The 19218-nt window shown below is 38.9% G+C and overlaps 1 protein-coding gene across 2 annotated transcripts in view; it reads right to left on the bottom strand.

Annotated features, from left to right (window-relative positions):
• The window catches only part of LOC108695833 (layilin-like), a 30780-nt gene extending 12623 nt beyond the window's left edge, over positions 1–18157 (bottom strand). The window contains exons 1-3 of one of the 2 annotated variants that reach the window (XM_041569288.1): positions 16517–18157; positions 10084–10104; positions 7362–7659 (exon numbers count right to left, since the gene is read on the bottom strand). In XM_041569288.1, coding sequence (XP_041425222.1) covers positions 7362–7659; positions 10084–10104; positions 16517–16592 — 395 coding nt within the window. In that variant the 5' untranslated portion in view covers positions 16593–18157. The remainder of the gene's footprint in view (positions 1–7361; positions 7660–10083; positions 10105–16516) is intronic. The other variant, XM_018224790.2, reaches the window with a different exon arrangement.
• Between the last annotated feature and the right edge of the window lie 1061 nt (positions 18158–19218).

The raw sequence follows: 19218 nt of genomic DNA, 5'->3' as shown, positions 1-19218 counted from the left end.
CGGGCATTCTGGATAACAGGTTCCATACCTGTACAATATGACCAAGTTCCTACACTTGCTGATAATATTCTATCCACAAGATGGCACCATATTTTAACAGATAAAATTACTGTGCATATTCAATGTTTTTAACTGCTGTCTAACTGGCGGCCTGCTACCCCTCCTTGTGTGGCCTTTCACATGAAAGTTTGCCTGCTGTGACTTCTTACCTTGTGTAAGCTTTAAATGGTATCAGTACTAATATTTAATGACCCCTGCTGTTTAAGCTCAAATTCATACTGTAAAATCCTGCTTTGCTCACACCTGTAACACATCTACTGTTCACATCCCTAAAGCCCTGTACTGTTCACACCTCAGAACCAGACTGAAAGTGCCCACATTGTTCACCTGTTCACCCTCATACAAAGTGCTGGAGGGGCACCAGCATTTTATCAATGTATGTAGTACATCTTAGAGTCCTGATAATTTTCCCTTCTCCTGTTGTTTTCTGCCTGCCCTATGCTCCCTGCGTGTGCCATACTCTGTCTGACCTATGCTCCTTGTGTGTGCCATACTCTGCCTGCCCTCTGCTCCCTGTGTGTGCCATTCTTTGCCTGCACTGTACAGTCTATGTGAGCCATAATCTTCCATCCCTGTGCTCTCTGTGTGTGCTATACTCTGCTTGCCCTATGGTTCCTGTGTGTGCAATACTCTGCCTGCCCTATGCTCCCTGTGTGTATCATACTCTGCCTGCCCTGTGCAGTCTGTGTGTGCCATACTCTGCCTTCCCTGTGCTCTCTGTGTGTGCAATACTCTGCCTGCCCTATGCTCCCTGTGTGTGCCATACTCTGCCTGTCCTATGTAGTCTGTGTGTGCCATACTCTGCCTGCCCTATGCTCCCTGTGTGTGCCATACTCTGCCTGCCCTCATAGGCGGAGGGTGACTTTTTTATATGGGGAGGCTAAAGTTGGCCATACACAGACTAACGTACAAGGGAATTTGTATAATAATTATCAACCCAATAACTACTCACAGTTCCCACTGACTTCAGTGGAAAGTGCTTAATCCAATAAATACTAGGGATGCACGGAATCCAAGATTCTGCCTTTTTTCTGAACCAAATCATAATTTGCATATGCAAATTAGGGACGGGGAGGGAAATCGTGTGACGTTTTGTCACAAAACAAAACGAAAAATGTTTTCCCCTTCCCACCTCTAATTTGCTTATACAAATTAGGATTCAGATTCAGTTTCGTATTCGGGCGAATCTTTCCCAAAATAGTGGATTCGGTGCATCCCTAATAAATACCCTCTGATTTACTAGTACCTGTGCTGGAATAACTGTATTATGGGCAATAAGAAAATATTTTGTGGTGTTTTGTTGCCCAGCGTGCATATAAAGTGGCAGCACTCACTGAAGGGAAGATAATAAGGGGGTTATTTATTAAAATCCAAATTTTACGACTTTTTAAATAAAAAAAAGTCTGACTAAACTAGAATGCATGATTAACCTTATTTATCAATAATAAACCATGAAAAAATGAGATCAACAAAAACCGTTACTTTTTTGGATTGTCGCATGAAAACAGCATCTTTTTTGGATTGTCATGTGAAAAATCTATATTTTTGGCTTCTATATTGAGTAGCCAATATCACATTTAAAATGCCAACTGAACACTGGGTAACAAAAATGCTGTGCAAATTGTATTTATCATGCCACCAGAAAACAATGAAGGATACATCCAATGCTAATGCCATCTGTATGAACTACCTCAGTAAAATCATAGGTTAATGCAGGGCAGTTTCTTGTAGAAGAGACTCAATACATGTATAAGGTAATTTCATGTATAATCTCCACAGATCAGGATGAATGAATACTGCATTCAGCATTAACCCTTATCTTGCCCATACATGTTAATCTGCTGTACATACATATCACTACATATGCTGTACATACATATTACCCTTTTAGCAGCTCTCTTGTATTTATAGCTTTTAACATGTATTTAAACCAATGTTTAATCCACAAGGGGAGGGTTTTAGTAAAAAAAATATTGAATAGAAGGGTTAATGCTGGTATGGTGGGAAAAGTTAGAAAGCCGCAAACACATATAAAGATTTTAAACAAGATTATCAAAGCATTTGCCTCCTTAAAGAAATACTGTCATGGGGAAAAAAATTTTTTCAAAATGAATCAGTTAATAGTGCTGCTCCAGCAGAATTCTGCACTGAAATCCATTTCTCAAAAGAGCAAACAGATTTTTTTATATTCAATTTTGAAATCTGACATGGGGCTAGACATATTGTCAATTTCCCAGCTGCCCCCAGTCATGTGACTTGTGCTCTGATAAACTTCAATCACTCTTTACTGCTGTACTGCAAGTTGGAGTGATATCACCCCCTCCCTTTCCCCCCCAGCAGCCACACAAAAGAACAATGGGAAGGTAACCAGATAGCAGCTCCCTAACACAAGATAACAGCTGCCTGGTAGATCTAAGAACAGCACTCAATTGTAAAAACCCATGTCCCACTGAGACACATTCAGTTACATTGAGAAGGAAAAACAGCAGCCTGCCAGAAAGCATTTCTCTCCTGAAGTGCAGGCACAAGTCACATGACATGGGGCAGCTGGGAAATTGACAAAATGTCTAGCCCCATGTCAGATTTCAAAATTGAATATAAAAAAATCTGTTTGCTCTTTTGAGAAATGGATTTCAGTTCAGAATTCTGCTGGAGCAGCACTATTAACTGATTCATTCTGAAATTTTTTTTTTTTTCCCATGACAGTATCCCTTTAAGGTCTAAAACTGGCATTATTTATAGAACTAACAGTGGAGTGGGGTCACTGGGGTGGAGGGCTGATTACCTCTGTGTCAGCAGCAGAAATGTAATAAACAGAAATTCCAGATCTCTGTGACATCTCCACTCCATGCTGCTGGTTTTGCCCTTAAAGTCTAAGTCCCGGTGCAGGAATTGGATTGGTTGGAGAGAGGTTCAAAGCTAACCTTCAAGCCAATCGAATTGCTCAGAAGTAGTACCGGGACTTAAACTCTCAGGGCAAATCAGCATGCAAGCTTGCCTAAATGAAGGAAGATGACTGATTGCACTGCAGTGACACGGGCCAGAAAATACAGGGGGCCCTGCAAACTCCTCCCATGCTTCTCACCACACAGTCAGCAAAGGTCAGGGAAAAGGGTTTTATATGTTGTTTTCCTCCGGTTTTTTTTTAGTTTTTTTTTTATTACTTTACTTTACACTTATAAAAGTGTCAGACAGGTTTGGGGAGGCTTAGCCTTCCCTAGCCTTATAGAAAATCCGCCTATGCCTGCCCTATGCTCCCTGTGTGTGACATACTCTGCCTGCCCTATGCTCCAGAGATTTGTGGGTCGGCCCGATACCCGTGGAACCCGTGGGTTTACCTACTTTCTTTTAGTTTATACGTTAAGGGCAGATTATTATTCAAATGTCTCTTTAAAAAAAATTTGCCTACATACTTCGGCAGTTTAAACCTACCGAGGTACAATGTTAGCCTATGGGGACCTTCCCCATCACTTTTCTAAGCTTTTTTTGATCAGAGAAAAATCCTTCGATCGATCGATTAAAATCCTTTGAATCGTTCGATCGACCGATTTTTACTTTGAACGTTCGATCGTAGCATTTGCGCTAAATCCTTCGAATTCGATATTCGAATTTAATAAACCCTCGATATTCGACCCTTAGTAAATGTGCCCCTAAGTCTACTTGAAAATCATGTAAAGATTAAATAAACCCAATAGGCTGGTTTTGCTTCTGAAAAAGAATTATATCTTAGTTTGGATTAAGTACAAGGTACTCTTATTATTACAGAGAAAACTGAAATAATTTTTAAAAATTTGGATTATTTGATTATAATGGAGTCTATGGGAGACAGTATTTCCATAATTTGGAGCTTTCTGGAGAATGGGTTTCCAGATAACAGATGCCATACCTGTAGTTCTTTCCATGGGAGCCTTGTGTGTTGTAGGCTTTAGCTTGATGTGTATACAGTATTTATGCCATACTGCATGTGTTGTTGGCCATTCTAACACTACAGTACTTGCAAGTTTCAGTAATGTCACAGGTTAACACTTTATATAAAAGCATAGTGCCCCTCTTGGTAAGGAGTTTTGGCTACTGAAAGCTGCTTACAATTCTAAATCATAATGATCTAAATACACTCATATTGAATTGATCAAATTTAAGCTTTCCCTACCAGCCAGCCATTTTGCATTTCTAAACAGTGTAAGTTGCTGGGACAGTCATTTATTTTGCAGCTCCAGAATGACAAATTAGAATGACTTATTGTGTGCCAGTTCAGCTAAATTGTGTTTGTATAAGATTTTAGGCATACTGCTGAAAAAGCACAATACATATTGCACTGCTCATCATGCATATTTAAGTGCCTGGGCTTTGAAAGGCTTGGAAATAGTTATACAAAATAATTGCCCACTAGTATATCATCTTTCATTATTATTTGAGCTTTGGGAATTTGTAAATACATCAGGTAATCAAAACCTTAGCAAACAATTTATGCTCAGCCAAGTGTTTAGTAAAATTTCTACAGGTATGGGACCTGTTATCCAGAATGATCGGGAACCTGGGGTTTTCTGGATAACATCTTTCCGTAATTTGCATCTTCATAGTTTAGGGGCAGATTTATCAAGGGTCAAATTGAAAATTCGAGTTTTGACCATTTTTTTATGGCCAAAACTGTCAAATTCGACAAGGGAGTTATCCAAATTAGATTTTTTTTTAAAAAAATTCCAATTGAATTTTTGAGATTTATCATAATCTGGCACTTTAAGAATTCAAATTCGACTGCTCGCCACCTAAAACCTGCCGAATTGCTTTTGAAGTCAATGGGAGAGGTCCAGGGATCAATTTGGAGATGTTTGCAGTGATATTCAAGTTTTTTTTCAGTGAAAAAACTCGAATCAAGTTTGATTTGAGTTTTCGTGTCGTTTCAATTCTTCCAAGCTGAAAAAATGCGATTTCATTAATAAATTTAGATCAAATTAGGTCAAATTTTTAATTTATGGGAGTTTATGGGAGTTTTAAAAAACTCACATGAATTTGAAATTCGACCCTTGATAAATGTGCCTCTATGTCTACTAGGAATTCATGTAATTATTAAATATCTCCTGGCTGGTTTTGCTTCCAATAAGGATGAATTATTATATCTTAGTTTGGATCAAATACAAGGTACTATTTTATTATTACAGTAAAAAAGGAAATCATTTTAAAAAAAAAATTGGATTATTTGTATGAAATGGAGTCTATGGGAGATGGCCTTTCTGTAATTCAGGACTTTCTGGATAATGGGTTTCAGGGTAACGGATCCCACACCTGTACTAGGTAAATGCTTTGTTTATTTCTTCTCTAATTTATAATTTAAACTAACTAACATATAGTAACATATATAGAGCAACATTTCTTTAGGTCTCAGGTTGTTTTCTTCTACTAATTTATCATTTAAATAACTTAACTAACAAACAGCAAGGGACCTTCAAGAAAAGGTGACCGGGAGTTGTTGATGACCTATGATGCAAGTGAACTGCGATTCTGCGTATGTCACAGGTCACCAGCGATTTTGTGAAGGGGGGAATGAAGAAACAAATTGTTGCAGGAAGCCCCAGGCCCCCATGTTACACCCCTGCAAAAAACATTTCTATGATGTTCTGTAATATTATAGACTACTAAGCAAGTGCAGATAGTGTGTAGTGTCAGTGGGTAGTGAGTGAGAGCATAGCTAAGCTGCTGCCAGTGTTAGTAAATGAAGCACTACTGTTGTGGGGAGAAACTGCTAGTGACTCATTGGCTGCCTATGACAGTTTTCCAAATGTGGCAGTGATGATTTGTCTGCATTTGAAATTCCCTGGGATAAAGTATTAGGGAAAGTTCCCTTATGAAAGTATCCAGATGCTGAATACTGGCCTAGCCCCTTCTGTGGTTTCCAGCACAGTTGTGTATAGATGCATTTGGTGTTGGCATTTGGTTCCAGTACACAGAACAACTTCCATTTATTGATTAGGAACCATTACGGTAATCAATATGAGCATGAGAGGCTCTTAAAGTGTATAGAGGTACTGGAAATGAAGGCAAACAGCATAAAAACACTGCCTCCCTGAATGTAGTGGTCGTTCAAGGGTTACAACAGTGCAGTGTTTCAATATGTGGACCAAAAGAATCACCCGCTAATCTGACACTGGTTACTCTGACAATGTAACTTACAACTACTTTGCACATGATGTTCCATTTGTTTTGACACATATGATGCAATTGCAGTGAACATATTTAAGTTCACAGCACTAATGATGAAATTCTTGGAACAAATGCTGCATTGTGGGTACAAAACATGGTCATTTTCATCTGATAACTTTGCATACTGCATTTGGTGAGTAAACATCCATTATAGACTTAAAGTACCTGTGAATGATAAAATTAATACTCTCTATAAAAATCTTTGTTAATGAAAAGGGAATCTCATATCTCACTGTTTTATCCACATTTTCCTGACGTGCCGTTTCCATGTTTACTTGTCTATATAATTATAATAATTCCTTAAATAGGATTTAGGAACAATACAGTAACTTTAAGGGGCCGATTCACTAAATTCGAGTGAAGGAATCGAAGTAAAAAAACGTCGAACTTCGAAGTGTTTTTTGGGCTACTTCGACCATCGAATGGGCTACTTCGACCTTCGACTACGACTACGACTTCTAATCGAACTATCCGAATGAAAAATCGTTCGACTAATCGACCATTCGATAGTTGAAGTACTGTCTCTTTAAGAAAAAACTTCGACCCCCTAGTTCACCATCTAAAAGCTACCGAAGTCAATGTTAGCCTATGGGGAAGGTCCCCATAGGCTTTCCAAAGTTTTTTTGGTCGAAGGATAATCCTTCGATCGTTGGATTAAAATCCTTCGAAATCGTTCGATTGGAAGGATTTTATTGTTCGATCGAAGGAATAATCCTTCGATCGTTCGATCGCACTATTTGCGCTAAAATCCTTCGACTTCGATATTCGAAGTCGAAGGATTTTAATTCCCAGTCGAATATCGAGGGTTAATTAACCCTCGATATTCGACCCTTTGTGAATCGGCCCCTTCATGTAACAGTTCTGTCATATTAACAGAAGAGGAGATCTCGTTTTGTAACTAATTCCCATCACAAAGTTTAATATGGAGTGTAACTATTTTTAATGGTGGAACTACTTTTGCAGCTTAAACTTCTGTACTTTGTCTATAACTCTATAAGTAGCACTGTTTTTTACTCTGCCCATTTCACTGCCCAGTTGTTTATTGCCCTCTTTGCATTCTGTACACGGTATCATACATGAAATTATCTATAAGATGTACTCACCAAAACGTAGGTTTACTGCCATCAACCCAATTATACAGACTATTGCAGTCACTGGAGTTCTGGGTTTCATCATCTGTTCTCAAGAGCCCTAACCAGAAGTCTCCTTCAGGCACACGCATGCTTTGGATGAGACTCTCTATGAAACTCTGTTCTGCTTCAGAGAGTATTGTCATAAGGTGACCTCCATCTTGTTTGCACTGTTCCTGGGCTTCTGCAAAATTTACCCTCCGAGAAGTATCGTGGAAATAGATAACTTTGTAGCATGGCTTCTCTCTTCCATTTTTACAGACAATTTGTCCTAAAAAGAGGGCAACCAAGATTAAAACTTCACCAACTTCACAAACATCATCAGTACTAATACTGGTGATAATAAGAAAATATTAAGCTTGGTGTCTTTTTCCTTACTGACTACCACAAACTAATGAGAGAGGCATATGGCTTTGTGACACTGGAGCATAGAGTCCTGCGCAGGTTCATTTTTTGGAACCCGTACCCGACCCATACCCGCAACCTGCAATCTGCAACCCGGACCCACAACCCACATTCTTACCCGATTGGACCCGCTACCCGACCCGCAAGTGCCTTATCCGCAACCACGACCCGCTGACTATCAAGAATCAGGAAGTGCTGTCATTGTAAATCGGAAGTGGCATCATCGGAAGTAGGCATGATCAGGGGTGCTTCGCCAGTAAGACGAGTTGAAGCTGTCGCCTCAGGCGGCAGCACCCCACTAGGTACCAGAGCAGCAAAAATGCTGCTCCTGATACTTTAAGTGCTGAATTTTCAGTTTTCAAACCAGAAATTCGGTTCTTCTAGCGCAGAAAGCAGTTAGGCTCTCTGCGCTAGCGTACTGGCTCTCTCTTCCGCCCTTGTGGACCCCCCTGGATCCCCTCAAAAAGGTAAGATCACTTTGGGGGGGGGAGGCGGCAGCAACTGCTGCTGCTTCAGGCAGCGGAGGGGCCAGGATCGCCCCTGGGCATGATCAGAAAAAAAAGGAGTAAAACAGGAAGTGCTGTCATTGTAAATCGGAAGTGGCATCATCGGAAGTAGGCATGATCAGAAAAAAGGACTATTGAAAAAACCCGCGGCCTGACCCGCGACCCGCAAACCCGCAGAACCGCCGTCCTGCGTCTATACCCACACCCGGAGATTCCACACGCAACCCGCAAGGTACTGCAGGTTTTTGCGGGTAACCAGCGGGTAACCAGCAGGTACCCGACCCGCTGCAGGACTCTAAGCAGAGGGGTAGTTTCATGGCTTAACTTTCAACCTTGTCTAGGTAAAATGATGAGCTCCAGATAGAATGATTGTATTAGTTGGATCAGAAGGTTAGTCATTGAACTTGAGATAAACAGAAGAGGGATAGGGCAGGATGTAAAGAAAAGAAAGAGAAATGGAGAAAAGGAACAGCCAAAATGAGGAAGGCTTTAGAAAATTGAATGAAGTAAGGGCAGGAAAAAAGTACAAAAGAGAGAAGTACAGATGATGGGGCAATGTGCACAAACAATTATTACAAATTATTTTAGTGATTGATTTAATATCGATGATGTATTTATCTCAGAATTATCTTCAAAACTTTATTTTCATTTTGTTATTTATAAATGTGCTCTGTACTGGCAGGTCTTAGAAAGTGAGGCTATTTTTTTTATTATTCTCAACTGCTCCCTGTCCTGTTTGCTCCACAGCTCACTGAGCTCATAGCATATGTCTATATGTATTAAAATCACAGGTGGGGTGTGGTATCCATGCAGTCTGACAACTAGTAGCTCAGTCAGTGTAATGGTATGGCACAAATTCCTATATGATTTCAATATATTATTTTTATACAGGTATGGGACCTGTAGAATGCTCGGGACCTGGGGTTTTCCGGATAACGGATCTTTCTGTAATTTGGATCTTCATGCCTTAAGTCTTCTAGAAAATCATGTAAACATTAAAGGGATTGTTCACCTTCAAACAACTAGTTGGTTTTATATAGATCACCAGAAATAATGACTTTTTCCAATAACTTTCTATTTTCTATTTGTGACTGTTTTTCTAATATTGAAGTGTAAAGTGTCATTTTTCACCTTCTAAAGCGGCTCTGGGAGGGGGGTCGCCGACCCCCCCAAAACTGTTCTAAATTGATACATTTAATGGATACATTTCTTATCTTTGTCCCTGCTGAGCAGGGGGCTGTTAGAATTGATACAATAGTTGCTAATATTCCAGAGATGCTGCTGAGAAATGTATCAACTCAATGTTGCAAAATTGTAACAGTTTAGAGTCTGCACCTGAATTACTGAGCTGCCAGACTCAAACACCGGACACAAACATTTAACTTTAAACTTAGATTTTGGAAAAACAGTAACATAAATAAATAAATAATGGAGAGTAATTGAAAAAAAGTCTTTATTTCTGGGGAACAATCTGAAAACAACTGAACTGAAAAAGTGTTTGGAAGGTAAACAACCTCTTTAAATAAACCCAATAGGCTGTTTTTTCTTCAAATAAGGATTCATTATATCTTAGTTTGGATCAAGTACAGGGTGTTGTTTTATTATTGCAGAGAAAAAGGAAATAATTTTTAAAAATTTGGATTATTTGGCTAAAATGAGTCAATGGGAGACAACCTTTCTGGATAACGGGTTTCCAGATAACGGATCCCATACCTGTATTTGAAACCCAACACTATCACACATATGTAAAACTGAAACTGTTAACATGACAAAAAATGACATACCTGCCCGAGGGATCGCATCCACTAAGAAAGCAATGGAGTAGAGAAATACAAAAGAATCATTTATGAAATCATTAAATCATTGGCTGCCACTTTATACTTTGGCAAGGCAATAGTAGGTGGGGATGTCAGAATGAAACCGTCATGTTGGATATAAATCATGGCACAATTAACCAAACAGACACCACTGAAAGGCATATTGATATTTAACATAATATTGAATCAAATGCATTGAAGTTTTAGCATTATCTGCAATAGAGGAGCACCCATGTTATTTAATATATTGTATATTTTTTATTGTACTTTCAATTCTATTTGTTCAATACACCTTCAATATAAAATGGTCAGTTCAGTGTTGTTCTGCTTTTTATATTGCTATAGGGATATTGTGATAATGTCAGGTAAGTGGTCAGCTGTAACAGTTATATTCCATTTAAATTGGCATCTTTGTGGTGCTCCTGATTCACTGCTCTACAGCTGTAATTACATTTCCTTTATATTATAATGAAATGGATACATTTAATTATTTATTTTACTGAAAGAAGCTGAAAGAAGCTGCTTGTAAAAATAAACATTACACAACAAAATCCCTGGTCCACAAAATGAACTGTAATGTTCCAATCCTCACAATCCCCTTACCCCAAATTTATGTGCTTTGGGTTGCGGAATAAAACTAAAACTGGGGCAGTGAAGCATGTCTGCAAAAGTCCTTGTGCAAGAATACACATAGACTACAATAATGTTTTTATGTGATATATACAGCGAGATAAGTTTTTCTCATTGAATTGCATCTGATTGTATGAGAAAAATGTATGAGAAAATCTGGAATTGAATTAAGAGATATGCTTTTCTCATCAAATTGAGTAGGATAATTTTGACATACAGTAATAAAGACTTTTCCATTGCTACTATACTCTTCCCGTTTAATAATCCTAATAACTCCAAGGCATAATCGACCACTAGCATATTGGAGTGTGTATATGCTTAACTACTGTAAGGCATGCATCCCTCCTTTCACTCTACCTCTTAAATTGTGGGTCATAAATTAAATATATTAAGGGCGAAGCGACTAGCGAAAATTCGCCAGCGTGACGTCATTTCGGTACTTTGCCAATTCCCTAACGGGTGCAGGCGTAACTTTGCTAGCAAAATAGACACAAGCTGGCGTATTTTCGCTCTGGCGAAGGGACGTAACTATGCAAATTCACTAAGATGCGGATTTTACTGAACGTTACTTCTTGCACCAGACTTGCCTTCGCCACCTCAGACCAGGTGAAGTGCAATAGAGTAGATAGGAGTTCGGCAATTTTTGGTTGAAAATTTTTCCAAGTCCAAAAAAACACTGGTGTCTTTTACTTTTGTCAGGATGAAAAAAAGCGTAATTGTTTTTGGGTAACCGGCTTCCCCCCCTACATTTCCTAACATATGGCACATAAACTATACACTGGGCTCATGTGTAGGGCATTATAGCAACTCTATTTTATTTTATTAAGGTTTCCCTAGGCTTGTGTATTTGCAATGTATTTGCTACAACATGTAACTTTACCATTTCCCACCATATGCAAATTAGCCAACGCTAGTGCAACTTCGCCATCGTTCGGCGCCCTGGACAAAACTTCGCATTTTAGGGAATTAGTGTTGTCCTGGTGATTTTACTCCTGGCGAAGTGTTGCAATGGCTGTGAATTTTCGCTGCTTAGGGAATTTGCCCATTTGTCTCTATTGAACTACCAAAAACACCCCTTTACCTTCTTTACTCACACAATGTAAAGGCTGGAAGGCTACAGTTAAAACATTCAGCATTAATTACAGGACTATCACAGGGCTTATTTACAAATACAAGTGGACACAAAATTGAGTATGTATTTACACTGTTCACAAAGGTACCTGTGCCCATACACTCACATATATAAATGGAATTCTGGAACTAATGAGAATCTGGACCTAGTGGCAATTTCCCTAGTTGGTTGTGTCCATGAAAACAACTGACTTTTGCTAACCAATCTGTTTGATAATGCTATTATTGAAGTTACGGACATTGGTGAGCCAATAGTGATGCTAACTAGTGATGGGAGAATCTGTGCCGTTTCGCTTCCCTGAAAAATTCACATATTTATTGGAAAATTTGTGAAACGCATTGAAGTCAATGGTCGTCATACGCAGTAGCTCCGTACCGGCAAATGCCTCTAACTGCGCATGTGCCCGAAATTCACAAATTTTCCGATTTCTTTTTTCGGAAATGTTGTGATTTTCGGCGCATGCGTAGTAGGTCCCTACCGGTAAATGGCTCCAACTGCACATGCGCCACCAAACGCCGCTGAATCCAAGAAGAAAGGCGCTCGGGAGAAGATGGCTGCCGTGAACTCCGCTGAAGAGGACCTAGAAGGAGGGGTAGGTAACAAATCTTTTCAAATATTATGGTGATCCCTCACTCACTGTGTTTAGGGTGTCTCCGACAGAGTAGCAGCCCCGTCCAGCCGCAAATCATCTTTATAATAAACTCTGGAGAATCACAGCAAATTCAGTGTGTCTTTATTTTGTACACAACATGTTTCGGATATAAATATCCTCCATCAGGTGCTTGTTGAGCATAAGCAAGCACCTGATGAAGGATATTTATTTCCGAAACATGTTGTGTACAAAATAAAGACACACGGAATTTGCTGGGGTAGGTAACAAGTTAGGGGCATTTGCCCGGGATGGAGATAGGCGGGGGGGGGAGGGAGGGGGGCCTACGCAAGTTCGGGAAGGGATTTTTGCGGCTAGGGGGTTGAATTCTCCTTTAAAGTTAATGAAAATCCAAATAATTTTGACGCGTGACAATTTTATGACAATTGTTTTGTCGCTCAAATTTTCACCACGGTTTCGCAAATGTATCTGCTGCGAGCAAAATGTGGAAATTTGACGCAAATTTGTGCCTGTCGAATTTATTCGCCCATCACTAATGTTAACCCACTTTGCCATTGTCTGTCCCTCTAGTTACACTGGCATTTAAAAATATGCAGATTTGCACTTTGTACACCAACATTAATTAATTCATTAAGATCAGGGCAACGGCCCTTGGTCCAGTGATGTAACTACTGGGGGTGTGATCGCATCTGGCCCCTGTCTTGTGGTGTGATAAGTGATATAGCAGGCAGAAGGGCAGAGGGAATTTTTTTGGTGTGCAGAACGGGGGAAGGTGTTGGGGGGTGTACATCCTGCAACTGGGCCCACACATTGCTACTTACATCACTGCCTTGGTCCTCTTATTTTTTTTAGGAATTGGGGTTAACTCGAAAAAAAAAATAATCAGAATTTCATCCCAATTTACAGACTGACAGCTCCTAAACCTGCCCTCCTCCAGTCATGATATGACTGAAACTTTTCTGAAGCTTTATAAATAAGCATTTTAACACTGATGTAACAACTGTAATACAATACGCATATTACTAATAAGACCCCCAAGGGCTTTTTTTATTATCACTTTTTCAATTTTTTTCATTTTTTTTATCGAATAGCATATAGACAAAAAAGATTTTTTTTGACACACCTATTTTGTCGCCACAACCCCTAATTTACCATGTTCATTTTACAAAATTTGGCAGGTTATGAAAGTTTGAACAAATTGTTGTGGTTTTTACAGTTTTGCTAATTATGGTGAATTGCCATATAAACGGCAAGTCTCAGTTTCCGCAAGGGACCAGCTTATCTTAAATTGTTACAATTGTTTCTTTACTTATCTAAAATTGTTCCAAAAGTATCTAAATGCACCTGCCAATTAAGTTTTAGAAACATTGTATCTTTTTCTGGCTGTTCAGTGCAGGAGATCAAAGAAAAAATCGGGTCATTTTTGTAACAATCCAGGACTGCGGGTTGAGCTGTCAAAATAGGGACTGTCCTGTGAAAAACAGGACAGTTAGGAGGTATGTAGAATGAATCCTCCAAATTCTTCCTCATCGCGTAATATGTATCAGGTAGTAAAAATTCAGACAGGTGGTAGACCTGCGGCTTCACATTGCTGAACATTACAACCTCAACAAACAAAATTTTGTTTGACAGCTCAAGGCCGGCGAACACACTAACAAATTTACATAGGCATCACCCTTGATAAATATGTTGATTACATATGTTGGTCACAAAACGGATTGAACTGCTAGAATGCTTTTGGAGTTCGTAGTTCAATCTATAATATATCTGCTCCAGTTGCTGACCAAGTTGTAGACAGAATTCTGGATATGAAACAGCTCTGTGTTAAAGGAGCAGTAACACCAAAAAATAAAAGTATTTTAAAGTAATTAAAATAGAATGTACTGTTTCTCTGCACTGATCAAATTGGTGTGTTTGCTTCAGAAACTCAACTCTCTAGTTGATATAAACAAGTTGGTGTGTAGCAATCAATGGGGGCAGCCATTCAAAGCTAAAAAAGGAGAAAAGGCACAGGATACACAGCAGATAACAGATAAGCTCTGTAGTATACAATGGGATTTTACACAGCCTATCTGTTATGCACTATGTTTCCTGTGCTTGAAAGGCTGCCTCTTTGCATAAACAGCAGCTTGTTTGCATAAACTATAGTTGTGCTTCTGAAGCAAACAGACCAGTTTTATGACTGCAGGACAACACTACACTATTTATTGAGTACTTAAAAACACTTTCATTTTTTGATGTTACGGTTCCTTTAATAAAGATTTTATCCCCATTATGAGACATGATATAGAAATACAGTATGTGGCACTCTTAATTTTCTAGTGTCTATTTTTCACTCTTTTTTCCCTTCGTTATAAAAACAAAACAAAAAAGTAAATAATCCAATACAGCCAAATCAGACTGAAATTAAATGGTATAGACCTGAATTTCTGCTGCAAATGATGTTCTTCCAAGGATGAACAATCCTTGTGTCTTTTTTGGTTGCTTTTTCTGCAGGTTTTTTGGGCATATTAACAGGTGAAAACTCACTCCCCTTAGAATCCTTTACATTATGAGCCCAACTTATCTGTCTAACTTGGGTGGCTTAATACAGGAGAAGAGTAGTGAGCAGGAGGGGGATGTCTGCGTGCCTCCCTATACCTGCCCCTCATGAATACAGCCCGGCCAAATACAGGCAGCACTCTATTCATGACGTAGAAACAGGTGTTTGCTTTACATGTTGGTGTACAAGACTTTCCGTTTTTCTGAAAAGAGCAGGGCAGGTGGTTAGCCACCATTTTTTTCACTTTCACCTCTGTAAATGAGGTCTTATATGATTGAATAAAGTGTTAGAACTTAAAAAAGCTACCTTTAGATATAGACAGAGTGGTTTTGGAGTGGGGTAAGTGCATTAACAGTTGAAGGCCACCTTGCTAATGTTTAAAAATACAATACTGGTGGGTACTTTCTCTTCTGAGGGCAAAGTGGCATCAACAGTATTTGGTATGGAACATATAACTTTTTTTTTTTCTTCTTAACTACATGTGCATTTATTCTATACAAATTGTTTTTATAGACTCACATACAGTACTTGATATGATACATATAGCTCTATACACAAACACCATCATATACAGTATAGGCCAATACAGGCTTATACTAGCACATACATGTACACAGCAAAGATGTTCCTACATACATACATACATTGGTACCTACATACACCTAGCCACATGTACCAATCTGCTTACAATAGAATGCTCCACATACACTGATATTCAGTTATCCGTTTGAGCGTACTTATCTGGATTATTTAACAGTACATTGCTTGCATTCCCATGCACACATTGTGAGTATGCTGCTAGCACATGTTTATCTGTGCCAAGTTAGGCTAAAGCTGGGTGCCCACCATCTACTACAATACTCATGTAGCATTACTATATGCAGGTGATTTTCAAATTTACTACACAATATGCTTTCTGGTATAATCATGGTACCCCCCCCCCGTTTAGAGAAGTTTTTATTAAGATTGTTATTATTTTAATCTGTACCAGTAATCACAAATTCGAATATACTTTATATAACGAGTACAGGTATATGATCAATCAATAACCACATCCACATAATAATTTATTCAGATTATTATGCATAGTTTTAAATACACATCTAATTGATACTTTAGTTCATAATTTAAATCCCAGAGGTTTTCCTAATGGAACATATTGTACATATACATTCCTCAGGAGGGCAGAGATTAGAGCATTTAGGAGCTGTCATTTAATTTTAATGCAGAATAACTCATGGCAATAGTGTGAAGAGATTAAGAACAGTCAGTCAAGTAAAAAAAGGCACGGTCTGAATTAAAACAAATTCAAGGAAGTACCAATTTTGTTTAACAAAATCATTTTTATATGCTTATTACTGCTTATGCTGCAAAAGAAGAACACTCTTCCAAAGTAATTGTCACATTATGCCTTTGTCTAGCGTATGTCTGATTGCACACTACTGCATAGATGTTGGTATAAAGATCATAGTAATATGGCACTTACCACTTTCAAGACTGGTTCCTTTGCAGCAATTAAGAACGACAACCATAATAGTTGAAAATGCAGCAATGAGATCCATGATGTTGCTTTTGGCTTAATTATAGAAACACGTCGGAGCTGGTTACAGTCCAGATGTGAACAGAAGCATCATCCAGCAATACCTTCACTATAGGAGCAATATGATCGCAGCGTATGGGAGTGCAGAGAGCAATAGCACAGCTCTCTGCTGAATACAGACAATTCTGAAGCCTTCAGGCTGCGCTGATCAATACAAATCTATCAGAGGCATTCTGGAGGCGAAGGATCTGCCTCAGCCAAACCAATAGCAGTAGCTGTTCTCTTAATGCTTCATTAAAGTAAGGACTTGTAGAGAGTCCCAAAGCAGTGCACTGTCAGTTTAATTACTTGAAAGCAGGGACTTCTTAAAACCTTCCTGATAAATTGTCCTGGCTGTTAGGGAAGCATCCACGAGTAGCTGACGTATAATTTAAACCCACATCTATCAAGTTTTCTTTACTGCCAGTGATTTGTGCTGGATGTTTAAAGAAGAATCCGTACAAGCCTCCAGTAGCAATACTGCAGGGATACTTTGCTCCCAGAAAAGAATTCATAGGTTATCATGGTAGTTCTCGGTTGCTGTTAATTCTTTTCTGCAAGAGATGAACCCACTGACTTATACTTACTTTAATACTAAACTAAACAAATGAAGGGAAAAATAACATGTAAAGACACTACTCTCTCTCACATTTTAAACAACAGCTACTGTGCAGGAGAAAACAAAAACCTCAATATGTTGCTTACACAACCAACTAATGGCTGATCCTAAAACTATACAAATAATATATACATGCCTGTTAAATGGCACTATACCCCTAGCACCACAAATGGCTATATATTAAGGCATGCTGCTTTGGTTGCCAGGATCAGTATACAAACCTATTTTAAATAAGCACATATAGTGAAACATATATTGCACATCAGTAATTATAAGTATTTATGAGTGTATATGTATATATGTATACTGCAGACTGGCTGGTATCTGAGGCTATAAAGAATATCACTTAAAAACAAAAGTTCCATACACTGAGTCAGCTGAAAGCAAAAAATGGTAATCAAAGTACTAAAGAAAAAAGTGAAAATCCCCAACAACTGATATGATTATCTATATTTCCTCTTTGGCCTGTATCTTGGCTTGTAGCTGTGTCAGCAGGTCTGCATAGAAATCCAGAGTATGAGAAGGGAGAAGTGCTGCAGAAGATTGTCGTCAGAAAAGTTTCCCAGCAGAAAATATTCAGTTGATTCAGCTGCTACACTGAAGTGTCTGGGCCTCTGTTCAAATGCACTGACAGGTTTCGTGAGTATCAGTCAGCGAGCTGAGGTTTATTAGCCACCAAGGCTTGTCACGAGACTCCCCATTGCTTTTGTTTGCTTTGTAAATCAGCTCTTCTTCGTCCCATTCCCTGAACTCCACAACAAGGTGCATTAAAAGTGAATACACTCTGCTTCCTTTTCCTCTGCTGAAGCGTCAGTGAGTGACATGATTTCGCTTGAACTCCAGCAAGCAGATCCTGCTGTTTATAAATGGAAGGGAGGAGAGCAGGAATTTTCCATGGATGGCATTCAAGCCTTCTTTAAAAGTCATTTACTATTCCATGAATTCCCTGAAGCGGTAGAAAAATATTCTTTGCAGAATAAAACAGCATCAGAGGTGTGTGAGATTTCGTACATGCTCATGCTATTGATTCTAAAAAAACGATTCTATTTATACTGTTCTTACTGAAAGGGGGGACAAATGTTGCAATATTAAAATCGAATATAAAGCATTAGAGCTGGTGCAAGTTTGCTACAACCCAGAGCAACCAATGAGCAACTAGTATTTACTAACAACTATTTGAAAACAAACATCTCATTGGTTTGTAGATATTATCCACAAGATATTTTTATTATTTCCTAGGGAAAAAAATTATTCCCCCACCCATTTAAACACAGTTCATTCCATTGCTGTTTTACAAGTAATGCAGGTTTAATATTACAAACAAGAGGGAGATCCTTACCCAGGAGTCTAGACCAGGGGTCCCACATTTTTATTATTTGTGAGGAACATTCAGAAATTAGGTGGTGCCAAATAAGGGTTGTGATTAGTTATTTGGTAGCACCTATATGGGCAGGCAGCCTAAAGGAGACTCTGTTGGGCAGCACATCTGTTTTTATGCAAACAGAACTTGCCTCAGAGCCAGGAATTCAAAAATAAGCAGCTGCTTTGAGGCCACTGGGAGCAACATCCAAGGGGTTGGTGTTGCTCGCAAGCTACTAGTTGGGGTTCACTGGTCTAGACCATGTTTTTACTCCCAGTGCAGCATTTCTCCCCAGAGTTCAAGCATCATTGCCACCAGAAAATCACCTTGCCTAAATGTTTACGAGTCAAAGCATTGTTGTAGTAGTGATGGCATCACTTGCATCATGTGGCATTAAATGGTATTAGCATGTAAAATTAGCTGCTGGTGCAGTTATTGATTCTTCGGAAGGGGCATGATGAACTAATGGATACTCAGCACAACTATGTGGAAGTGTAAGGGGTGGCTTTACATGCAAATACCTCTAATGAGTTTATGCAATCACTACAGCCATTTTGCACGACCACAATTGTATTTGCTCTTTATACATGAGCGTTATAAATTCAATTACATTGCACATGTACTGTATAC

Source organism: Xenopus laevis, chromosome 7L, assembly GCF_017654675.1.
Source record: "Xenopus laevis strain J_2021 chromosome 7L, Xenopus_laevis_v10.1, whole genome shotgun sequence".
In the NCBI taxonomy this organism is placed as follows: Eukaryota; Metazoa; Chordata; class Amphibia; order Anura; family Pipidae; genus Xenopus; species Xenopus laevis.
Note: the sequence above shows the minus strand (reverse complement) of the source record. Positions and strands in the feature narration are given on the sequence as shown.